Source organism: Ipomoea nil, unplaced genomic scaffold, assembly GCF_001879475.1.
Source record: "Ipomoea nil cultivar Tokyo-kokei standard unplaced genomic scaffold, Asagao_1.1 scaffold0317, whole genome shotgun sequence".
NCBI lineage: Eukaryota > Viridiplantae > Streptophyta > Magnoliopsida > Solanales > Convolvulaceae > Ipomoea > Ipomoea nil.
Window position 1 is genome coordinate 3,505,888 of NW_017616745.1, and position 10,743 is coordinate 3,516,630.

General features: G+C 35.3%; 2 protein-coding genes across 3 annotated transcripts; both read left to right on the forward strand.

The window, feature by feature from the left end:
• Nucleotides 1–1,999: 1,999 nt before the first annotated feature.
• Nucleotides 2,000–3,168, forward strand: LOC109171390 (60S ribosomal protein L6-like). The gene is made up of 2 exons (XM_019320474.1): nucleotides 2,000–2,601; nucleotides 2,874–3,168. The coding sequence occupies exons 1-2, from the start codon at nucleotides 2,056–2,058 to the stop codon at nucleotides 3,027–3,029; spliced, it is 702 nt and encodes a 233-aa protein (XP_019176019.1). The 5' UTR covers nucleotides 2,000–2,055; the 3' UTR covers nucleotides 3,030–3,168.
• A 3,668-nt stretch (nucleotides 3,169–6,836) lies between these two features.
• LOC109167068 (mavicyanin-like) lies at nucleotides 6,837–9,914 on the forward strand. Of its 2 annotated transcripts, XM_019315975.1 has the most exons (3): nucleotides 6,837–7,151; nucleotides 8,708–9,091; nucleotides 9,826–9,914. In XM_019315975.1, the coding sequence occupies exons 1-2, from the start codon at nucleotides 6,980–6,982 to the stop codon at nucleotides 9,049–9,051; spliced, it is 516 nt and encodes a 171-aa protein (XP_019171520.1). In that variant the 5' UTR covers nucleotides 6,837–6,979; the 3' UTR covers nucleotides 9,052–9,091; nucleotides 9,826–9,914. The 2 variants fall into 2 exon arrangements, with proteins under 2 accessions (XP_019171520.1, XP_019171527.1); XM_019315982.1 differs by lacking the exon at nucleotides 9,826–9,914 and having other exon boundaries at nucleotides 6,838–7,151; nucleotides 8,708–9,153.
• The last annotated feature ends 829 nt before the right edge of the window (nucleotides 9,915–10,743 follow it).

Here is a 10,743-nt window from a genome sequence, read left to right on the forward strand (position 1 = left end):
GACGGAGACGGGGAGTATACTTCCCGCCCCGCTCTGCCCCGACTCGTTATTATTTTGACTCTAAATATGAGCACTCACTTTTAGTTTCTAATATTAGTTCAGATTGTTCAATCCGCCCAATTAACCCGACAACCCGAAGTTTAGGGTTAGGGCCAAACCGAACCCGAGAATAAAATATTAATTAATCGATTAGCCCGAACCGATTAGCCCGACAACCCGACAGGATTAGCCCGAAACTGAGTGGGCTGGCCCGATTGACATCCCTGCATATGAGCCTATGAGTATTCGGAGTATATGTTTAATATTAAATTTTTAAATTAATTATTCGTAATTTTTTAATTTTTAAATTGTTATCATCTTTGGTAAGTCGACAACGATCGCCTGCATGCGACTCAGGTTAACGGCGATAGGAACTAGTTTCCCCCCCTTTGGTAAGTTAAATATGATTCTTCAACTTTTAAAATTTAATATGTTCCTCCTGAAAGGACAACGGGTGGTTAAATTTGATAGTTAAAAATTATGGGTCATTAATTTGGACCACGAATAGTAACAATTTAAAAGTTAAAAGACTATGAGGTCAATTTGAAAGTTTAGGACTAAATATCACAAAATTATTATGTGTGTGATTCGATTAACGAGGCTTGACCGAATTTATTTGTAATTCAATTTTTTATAATATTAAATATAGTATAGTATTCAAAAATTTATATATTTAAAAACTACACTGAAAGTACTATTAAACACACACAAAAAATAAGTAAAAAAAAAATTAAAAAAAATAAACAAAGAAAAAATAGTTGGTTTGACCGATAAATAGTAAATAAGACAGATAAAATGTGACTGAGGAAGTATTTATTTTAATGATAGAAACCGCAGAAAATACTTGAATGGGTACATTAGATAAAATGTAAATTGCATTAAGAATATCATGTGAAATAGTGTGGAAAAAAAAATTAAATGCATTTGGCTAGATTGGAAATTCAAACTTTTTTATTTGTAGTACTATGACCTCTCATTCGGCAAAGCATAAAAATGTCATTGAGCTAAAACTATTTGATAATATGCAAACTAATGTACTTTAAATACTCAAATTATGTAATTCACACACACAAATAATATACTTTTAGTATATTAAAAATGTTTTTTTTTTTTTAATTCATGGTCCACACAACCAATTGTTATACCATGTTCCATGGACCAGGATTCATATTGTATTGTGAATTTTGGTCCAAAAATTACGTGTCTGCAGTTAATAAATTTTATACCTGCAAAGAAATTAAGACAAATCATCGCAATGCTAATGACGAACAGGCCATCACCGACAACATCATGTGGAGATGCCTGCGTGAGGCCAAACGAATCGTAGAGGTAGAGGTTTACGCATGTTTTAAGGGAGGGGAATAAGGTGGCAGACAAGCTGGCCACGACGGCACTCGCGCATCAGCTGGGTTTTCGTACTCTTTCGGCAGCACCCCCGAATGTAGAAGAAGCAGTCAGGTTAGATTAGCTTGGGGCGTCAACCCCAGACAGATATGAGTTTCTTTGGGTTTCCCCCTCCACTATGAAGAAAAAAAAAAGACAAATCACATGATAATTACAGACATATAACATGATAATTACAGACACATAACTGTAACTGTATGCATAAAATATGTTAACTGCATACACATAAAATGTTGTGTCATCAATTTGTTTGTAGATACAAAAATGATTAACTGTAAGTATAAAATCTGAATGTTATTTTTAGGTCAGAATTCATAATGTAAAGTAAATCATAATATATACATGGTATAATTTGTTTCACATGATTGTGTGAATCATGGTCTATGAAATAATGATTGATAATTTGCCTCGAGAGTTTTTATGCTTCGAAGGGTTTCGAAATTGGGCTACAAATTTAAGTATTGCAGGTCCATTAGAGCGTTGCTGGGCTCCATCTATTCGTAGTTGGGCTGAAAATTTTCGATAGGACAATACATATATAAATGCATAAGATTAGGGTTTCCATAGCATAACGCATCGAGCATCATCACTCTGCTTCACTGCAAATCTTCAATGGCGGCCACTCAGCAGAAGAAGAAGAGTCCCCGTAACCCTGAGCTGATCAGGGGCGTCGGAAAGTACTCGCGCTCCAGGATCTACCACAAGAGAGGGCTTTGGGCCATCAAAGCTAAGAACGGCGGCGCTTTCCCGCGCCACGACAAGAAGCCGGCGGCGGCAGCGGCGGTGGAAAAGCCGCCCAAGTTCTACCCCGCCGACGATGTGAAGAAGCCGCTCGTGAACAAGCATAAGCCGAAGCCGGCTAAGCTCAGGGCGAGCATCACTCCGGGAACCGTTCTCATCATCCTCGCCGGCCGGTTCAAGGGCAAGAGAGTCGTGTTCCTGAAGCAGCTGCCGTCCGGTCTGCTTCTCGTCACCGGGCCGTTCAAGATCAACGGCGTTCCCTTGCGGCGCGTGAATCAGGCGTATGTGATTGGAACGTCGACCAAGGTCGACGTTTCTGGGGTCAATGTGGACAAGATTGATGACAAGTACTTCGGTAAGCAGGCTGAGAAGAAGAAGACGAAGACTGAAGGAGAGTTCTTCGAGTCTGAGAAAGAGGTTTGAACTTCGTTTATTCTTATCCCTCTTTTACACTGATTCGTTTAAGATTTTTTTAATTTAATTTTTCATAATTTAATTTGGTGAGTCTTGAATTAAAGATGTTTAATTCAAATTTTTATAATATTAAGTACACTTTCATGTGTCTGTTTTGGTTAATTAGGTACTAAAGTTATTTTGAATTCAATTTGAAAGAAATTAAGATTTAGTTTGATTAATGAATAGTAAATAATACATTAGTGTTATCTTATGCTTGTGTTCTGTGTATATAGGAGAAGAAAGTGATTCCACAGGAAAAGAAAGATGAGCAGAAGGCTGTGGATGCTGCATTGATCAAAGCCATTGAAGCGGTGCCGGATTTGAAGGCTTATTTGGGTGCAAGGTTCTCGCTTAAGGCAGGCATGAAACCTCATGAGCTTGTCTTTTGAATTAGTGAAATATCAAAACCCGATTTTGTTTAGTTATGTTGTCTTGTTCTATTAAAGCTTTGGTTTTGCCTGTGACAGTCTTCTTAATTTAGAGAATGCAAACAGATTTTCTTTGCTGATCACTTTACTGTCTTGTTAATCAGTAATTGCTTAACTATGTGTCTCTTTAGCCTTTTGATAAGGGTTGAGCATGATATAGATATCGAAATTTGATTCGTTTTCTGAGTTTGTGTTATGTTATGCATGACTCACTATTTTGTCTTTGGTGTTGTAATTTGATCTGTTCTCTGAGCTTGTGTTATGTTATGCATTATTCACTTTTTGTCTTTGGTGTTGTATTGATGGAATGTGAAATGAAGTAAAATTTAGAATGAGTAGGGCTTGGAACCGAGACTTCCAAAAAGGAGGTAGCAGCTGCATAGTGGCACAAGGGACATGGTTTATAAGGGGTCTTTTAGATTGATTCACATTGTATGTAAAGCGAAAGGAGGTAGCTATATTGGTATATATTTCTAGGGGGTTTAACACTTTAACTTGCCTAAGTTTATGTGATCTATTTTGGTATTCTGTTAGGGTTGACGGGTTGTACTACCCTGTGATTGTTTCTACGATTTCTTAGAAGGGATCTCTAGTTGGACATGTTCTTTCACTTAGTTTACCTTCTCACCTTAAGGTAAAGTATATTATGACAATGCAGTTCTGTTGGTGTTACTGCTCTCGTTTTTCTTGGCTGATATATTGTATATTATACACAAGTAGAAAGCCTTGTTCTATAACCTAGGGGGTGTGGTTGAGTGGAAAAGATTCATCCATCCTTAACCTTAGTCAAAGGTTTGATCCTTAGTTTTGGGAATGGAGTGACCTTAAATCTCTAGGCCAGTTGTCCCACTCAAAATAGGTGCTTACAATTCAGCGAGGGGATTAGTCACTGTGTTTAACTATGGAAACTCTAGGAACACCCAAAAAAAGAAAGCTTTGTTCTTAATAATTGGAACATATTGATGATGCGCTTGCTGTTGGGATTGAATGCCCTTTCGTTGTTCCGAAGTTTTCTTGGCAGAAACCTGTGTAGTATTCATATCTGCTTGGTTTGTGCCCTGCATTTAAAAGCAGTAAGGTTCTATATAAGCAGGGTTCTGTTCCTTTGAAAATTCTGATTTTCCTAACCCATATAGGCAGAGTAAGAGTGACATTTTTCGTTTGTCCATATAATATTTACATTTGATAATCATATGTCTTAAGGTTTCAAGTTTGTCCATATAATATTTACATTTGATAATCATATGTCTTAAGGTTTCAAGTTGCCCAAGAACGTAAACGTTATAGAATGGAACGGTTTGTTTTGGGTTTACATTAACACTTCACCAAACAAAATATTCGTTCAACTGCCGCTATGAGAAAAGGTCTCCGGAACTAATAGAAAATTATATGGTGCTGCAGTTAATACTCTTAATCGTCCCTTGAGTATGTCATAAGTAACACATTAGTCATCAACTATCAATTTTTTCAATTAAGATTTCAAGTATTCAATTCTTACTCAATAAGGTCAGTCACCTTATTAAGTAAGACTAAAATGTTCGCATGGATAGCTTAGTTGGTCACATGAGTGAAGTTTGGGAGCAATGTCTAGGATCGAGATTTGCTTCACCAGCGACAGTGTAGTAGCAATTTCTTAAAGTGAGGGGTTCCTCGTGTAAGTAAATGTGAGGGGGTTCCTTGTGTGTAGTAAACCTTTCAAATTGCTTTGTTGGGTCAGGACATGAGAAGTTCTTGGGAAGTTCTTGGGATTTGGGGATTCAACCTTTTGGAACAAAGGTTGAATAGTTGAAAATGATAACATTGATAGTTGATGAATGATTTTGGGTATTAATTTTATCTTATGAGTAAAGTTGTTCTCTTTTTCTTTTATATTTCTTAGTAATCACTATCACTATCTAATGGTATGCATGGGGTAAATCTTTTTGCAATAATAATCATGTAATAGCCTGAGACCTCTTGTATAATAGTTTGTAAATTGTATATAGAAAGGAAATCACATTATGAAGACGGGAAGACCATGTACAATGGATTTGACAGAAATGATGTAACTCGGACATGAGTATAATTTTATTAAGACATTCACAGCCTTATTTTGGTTTATATAGTTGCTATTCTTCAAACGAAATGTTACTTTTCGTAATGGTCACGTTTCATAGAACCTTCATATATCTGCCAGAATATAATGAGATTTATAGTGCGTTGTGGCCTTGTCGGATCGGAGATGGACGGGACCTTCAACATTGTAAATATCACCATCATCATCATATGGTGTCGGGATAGTGATGAAATGTAGAATGCATCTACATCACGTTAACTAATAGGAAATTTCTTATAGTGAAGCATAATTAATTCTGGTATCTTAATTCTTAACATTCTTTTAATAAAATTCGTAACATCATAATGCGATTTACTTTAAATATCGAGACTTATAAGTACTTTCTCAAAAAATAGTTACGAATTTCTCTCATTATCAAAAAAAAAAAAAATCAAGAAAAACATGGCAAGGAAACTAACAAGGCAACAATAATATGCAAATAATAGCTGTGAGTTTTACTTGTCATTCAAAAAATACCAAGGAAAAGCATGACAAAGAAATTAACCTTGCACTCTGAATTTTTCTTGTCATCCAAAAAAAACATGACAAGGAAACTAATCATGCATACCCTTCTGATAATAACTATGAGTTTCTCCGTCATCCAAAAAATACCAAGAGAAACATGACAAGAAAACTAACTGTGCACACTCTAGGATAATAACAAGAGAGATTCCCTAGTCACAAAAAAAAAAAAAAAAAAAAAAAAAAGAGTAAATACCTAAAATGGTCCCTCGACTATAGCTAAATTCACAAATCGGTCCTCAACTTTCAATTTCAATCAATTAAGTCCTTAACTTTGCAATTTTGACACGATTTGGTCCTCCATCTATTTGACCGTTTATTGACCGTGATCGACGATCTCCAGAAGAATGTTCAGCTCTCGTTGGAGCACGTGGAGGCCTACAGGATGACATTGCACCGGTTCGGAAACACGTCGTCTTCTTCGCTCTGGTACGAACTCAACTACATTGAATCCAAAGGGAGGATGAAGAAAGGCGAACGGGTCTGGTAGATTGCTTTCGACAGTGGATTCAAATGTAACAGTGCGGTCTGGAAATACAACCGGAACCTTAAAAAACCGACGATGGACCATGAAATTACATATATATCCTCAAAAATCACAGTCAACAAACGGTCAAATAGACAGAGGACCAAATTGTGTTAAAATTACAAAGTTAAGGACTTAATTGGTTGAAATTAAAAGTCGATGACCAATTTGTGAATTTAGCTATAGTCGAGGGACCATTTTGGGTATTTACTCAAAAAAAAAATCATGGAAGACCAACACTGCACACTCTTAGGTAATAACTACGAGTTTCCATCGTCACCCAAAAAATCAAGGGAGAACATAGCAAGGAAATTAACTGTGCACACTCTCAAAAAGTTTCTCTCGTCACCCAAAAAACTAAAGAAAAACATGATAAGAAAACTAACAATGCACACTTTCAGATAATAACTACGAGTTTCCGTTGTGATTAAAAGACAAGCTAGGGAGAACATGGGAAGGAAACCAAGAAAGTAAACAAAAGCTAAGAAAACAAGAGTAGAAGTTACACCGGGCGTGACAAGGCTCTTAGGTGGGTAGCTTTTTAATTGTGGTAGGAAACTGCGACGAAAGTCAAGAAGTGAAAGTACAACAAACCAATTAAAACACATATAAAGTAGAAACTTTGCTTAATTCCTTGCCTAACGCCCACTCTATCCCCACCCCAAACAAGAAAAAGGAAAAAGTTTGCCTTAATTAGTTGCATGCTAGCTCGCTGAGTATTAATCACTGAACATACATACTGTGAAACAGATAGCAGAGATCGACGAGATGAGGACGCGGCGGCAGTGGAGTGTTGTGACGGCGGTGGTTCTTGTGGCGGCGGCGGCGGTTGTGGGAGGACAAGAACATCATGTGGTGGGAGGGGACAAAGGATGGGAAGTGTCGAATGATATTGCTTCCTGGTCCGCCGCCAGAATCTTCAATGTTGGTGACACTATCTGTAAGTACTTCAATGTTAAATTACCTAAAACATCTCTTTAGTGAATGAAAAAAAAAAAGTTTCATACTTTGAAGACTTTTTATTTTTTATTTTTCATACTTTTGGTTTAATTTCTTGAGTATTAATATACCTATCTCATTTTGATACTTAATTATCCATTTTTTCACTTCAATCGGGTCATTTTGATCAATATTCTAACTAATTTTAACCAAAAGTCTTACATGATAAACATACATGTGAGTTGTTTGGATTTAAACAACATGCAACATACAATAGATCGAATATATTGATTTTAGGGTTAGTGTTGATGAAAATCAAATAAAATTGGCAAAAAAAAATTCTAATTGTTGAAGGATTAAAAAAAGGGACAAAACTCTTTTCACAAAACAAAAATGAAAAATTAGTCAGTTTTCTTGATTTGAGCTGATCAATTTAGTCATAAGTGAATTTTGTCTTGAATTTCTCATCTAGAAAGTAACACTGAACATGGGAAGCAATAACACGATATTTTGGGGGTCCAAATCATATATCTAAAAATAATAAAATTGAGTTAATTCCAGATTTTCAGTAGAGGTCAATTGTCTTGGTGACAATTTTAAATTAAGTCCCAAATTATTGTTTTTGTTATTTAGCATCCCAAATTATTATTTTTTGAGACTTTTTTATCCTTCTGATGACTTTTTCGTAAGACCCTATTTTAAGAAATAGTATTTTCGTCTCTTTAATTTTTATTTATTTAATAAAAAATTCCACTTTTCCCGATTTAATTGTTTATTTGTTCTTTTCCTTTCGGATAGCCGGTTCTTTCTTGCATTTTTTTCCATTCCCTTCATCTCCCGTCACCAAATTCCTCCACCCATCCATCCATCAGCAATTACCTGTTTTTCCAACGGATGTTAAATAGCAAAATGAAAACGGTAGTCTGAGAGTCTGAGACTAAATTTGGAAATTGTCATCAAAGACAGTGGACCTCCGCTCGCTAGAATTAACTCGAACACAAATATTTGTGTTAATCAAGTTTCATCTACTCCCACTTATTACTCCATTTTTTTACCTCTTGATGATGTGTCATGTTTTGATTGATTAAAAGAAACACCACTATTTTTATTCATACATTCACTTTTGTCTATCCAATAAAATTTGTACATATGACGGGAGTTCTTAGCGCATCCTTAATAGATTGGTTTTTTTGCACAAGAGTTAAGAAACCATGTAGGACAGAGATGAGGGAGAGAGAAGAAAAAGAAAATAAGAAAAAAAAAAAAAACAAAGCAAAAATAATGACCGTGACAGGAAATAGGAAACAAAAAAGAAAGACTATTAATGCGCTGACGCCTGACAGCATCGGCGTGGTGTGGTCCAAAATAAAACAAGAGATAGAACCCACATTTACGAAAAAATCTCTATTCTTGTAGGATGAACTCTCCCCTTTCTCTCCTCCACCTTATCATTTTTTCTTTAAAACTTGTGCACAAACCCCTTATTGGAGTTGCTCTTATACATCGTCAAACGCGACCGAGTTAATAAACGTAATGATTTGTTGTGGAATGGAACAGGGTTCACATACTCGGCCGCACAAGAGAGTATCGCGGAGCTAGGAAGTAGGGAAGAATACATGTCCTGCGATCTCTCCAACCCCATCAGAATCTACACTAACGGCATAGACAAAATCCCCCTCGACGGAGAGGGAGTTCGGTACTTCGTGAGTGGAAACCTACACAGCTGCAAAAATGGCCTCAAATTACCCCTCACTGTCCAATCTTCACCCAAAACAAATGCGATTTGGCCATTGGTCCTCCCCGCAGATGCGCCCACTGCACCTTCTGCTTCCACACGCCTCGCTACTGGACTCACCACCGTTTTGCTATTTCCTCTTTTACCTTTACCTATGTTTCTCTAATCAATCATTCATATTTAGTGTTGTATGCATAAATCATAATATTCTCTCTGTCTCATTTTATCCGTTTTACTTCCCTTTTTAATTTGTGTCATCTTTTTAAAATTGAATATTACCATCATTCTACTTTTCCTAATTTATCCTTACGAGTTTTGCTTTCTTTATTGTTTTTAGAGTTAATTCCACCGGAGGTCCCTTGTTTTTTGTGGTAATTTCAAATTTAATTCCAGACTATCATTTTTGCCATTTTACATCCCAGACTATCGTTTTTTGGATACTTTTAGTCCTCATTATTTTGTCTATTTTTAGTAAGGACATTTTTGTCTCTTCATATTTTTCTTTTGTTATCTTTCCGACTTCAACCAGTTTAATTGGTTTAGAACTATACTAAAAATTGGTTGAAAAATATGGTTACTACAAATCAGAGATTACCTAAAGTTCTAAACCAATTAAACTGGTTGAAACAGAAATAATAACAAAAGAAAAATATGAAGAGACAAAATGTCATTATTAAAAATAGAAAAAATCATGAGAAGGACTAAAAGTGTCCAAAATACAACAGTCTAGAATGTAAAATGACAAAAAATGATAGTCTGTGATTAAATTTGGAATTGCCACTAAATACAAGGGACCTCCGGTGAAATTAACTCTTGTTTTTATTTCCAAAAGTGAAAAAAATGATGAGTATAATTTGAAAACACATTATATTTACTTTAATTCCTTAAAAAGTATACAAAAAATAAATATGACAACTAATCCCGGACAGAGGGAGTCTATATATATATTTCAGCATCGATCTGTTATGTATCCAATTATTCCCGCAACTTGTGATCTATATTTTACTGATTATTCGGATAACTCAATCATATATTCATATGAAGTAATATTATCTTAATGATATTTTACTTTACGTACGAAATCTAAACATAATATAATATATTATCCTAATGAAACAAGCCTTCCCCTTACTCAACCCCTACTCGACTGCTATTTATTTTTTGAGTTAATACCAAAATGTCATTGACTATAGTGGTTTTTTTTCAATTTCGTCCTAAACGACTTTGGTGACCTAATATCGTCTCAGACTTTTGTGTTTCGCTCAATTTAGTTCCAGACTTTTGTGTTTTTGCTTAATTTAGCCCATCATTTATTATTCTGTCCATTTGGTGTTAAATAAATAGACAATTCAGTAATTTTAATATTGGCATCTATTTACTCATAGACATGTGAACTGCGAAATCTTTTTTTTTTTTACGAATTACTCCCAGAATTACTCCTAAAACTGCGAATATAAAATTTGATTTGCAGGTCCGGGAGTAATTCTGCGTATAATTCGTACAAGAAAGAGGAATTTCACACTTCACAAGTTGAAAGTAAAGAGAGATCAATATTGACATTACTGAATTATCCCTTAATTTAACACCAATTTGACGGAATAACAAATGGAGGACTAAATTGAGCGAAACACAAAAGTCTGGAACGATATTAGGTCACCAAAGTCATTTAGGACGAAATCAAGAAAAACTACTATAATCGATGACAATTTTGGGTATTAACTCTTTATTTTTTGCATCACATTAATTCAATTGATTTAGCCGAGTTTTAAAAGCATACGGTAATTTCCGGGGATTGCTTATTGCCAAATATTTATACCATTTTTGTTATATGGCTAACAAAAGAAATTCTTTAAATATT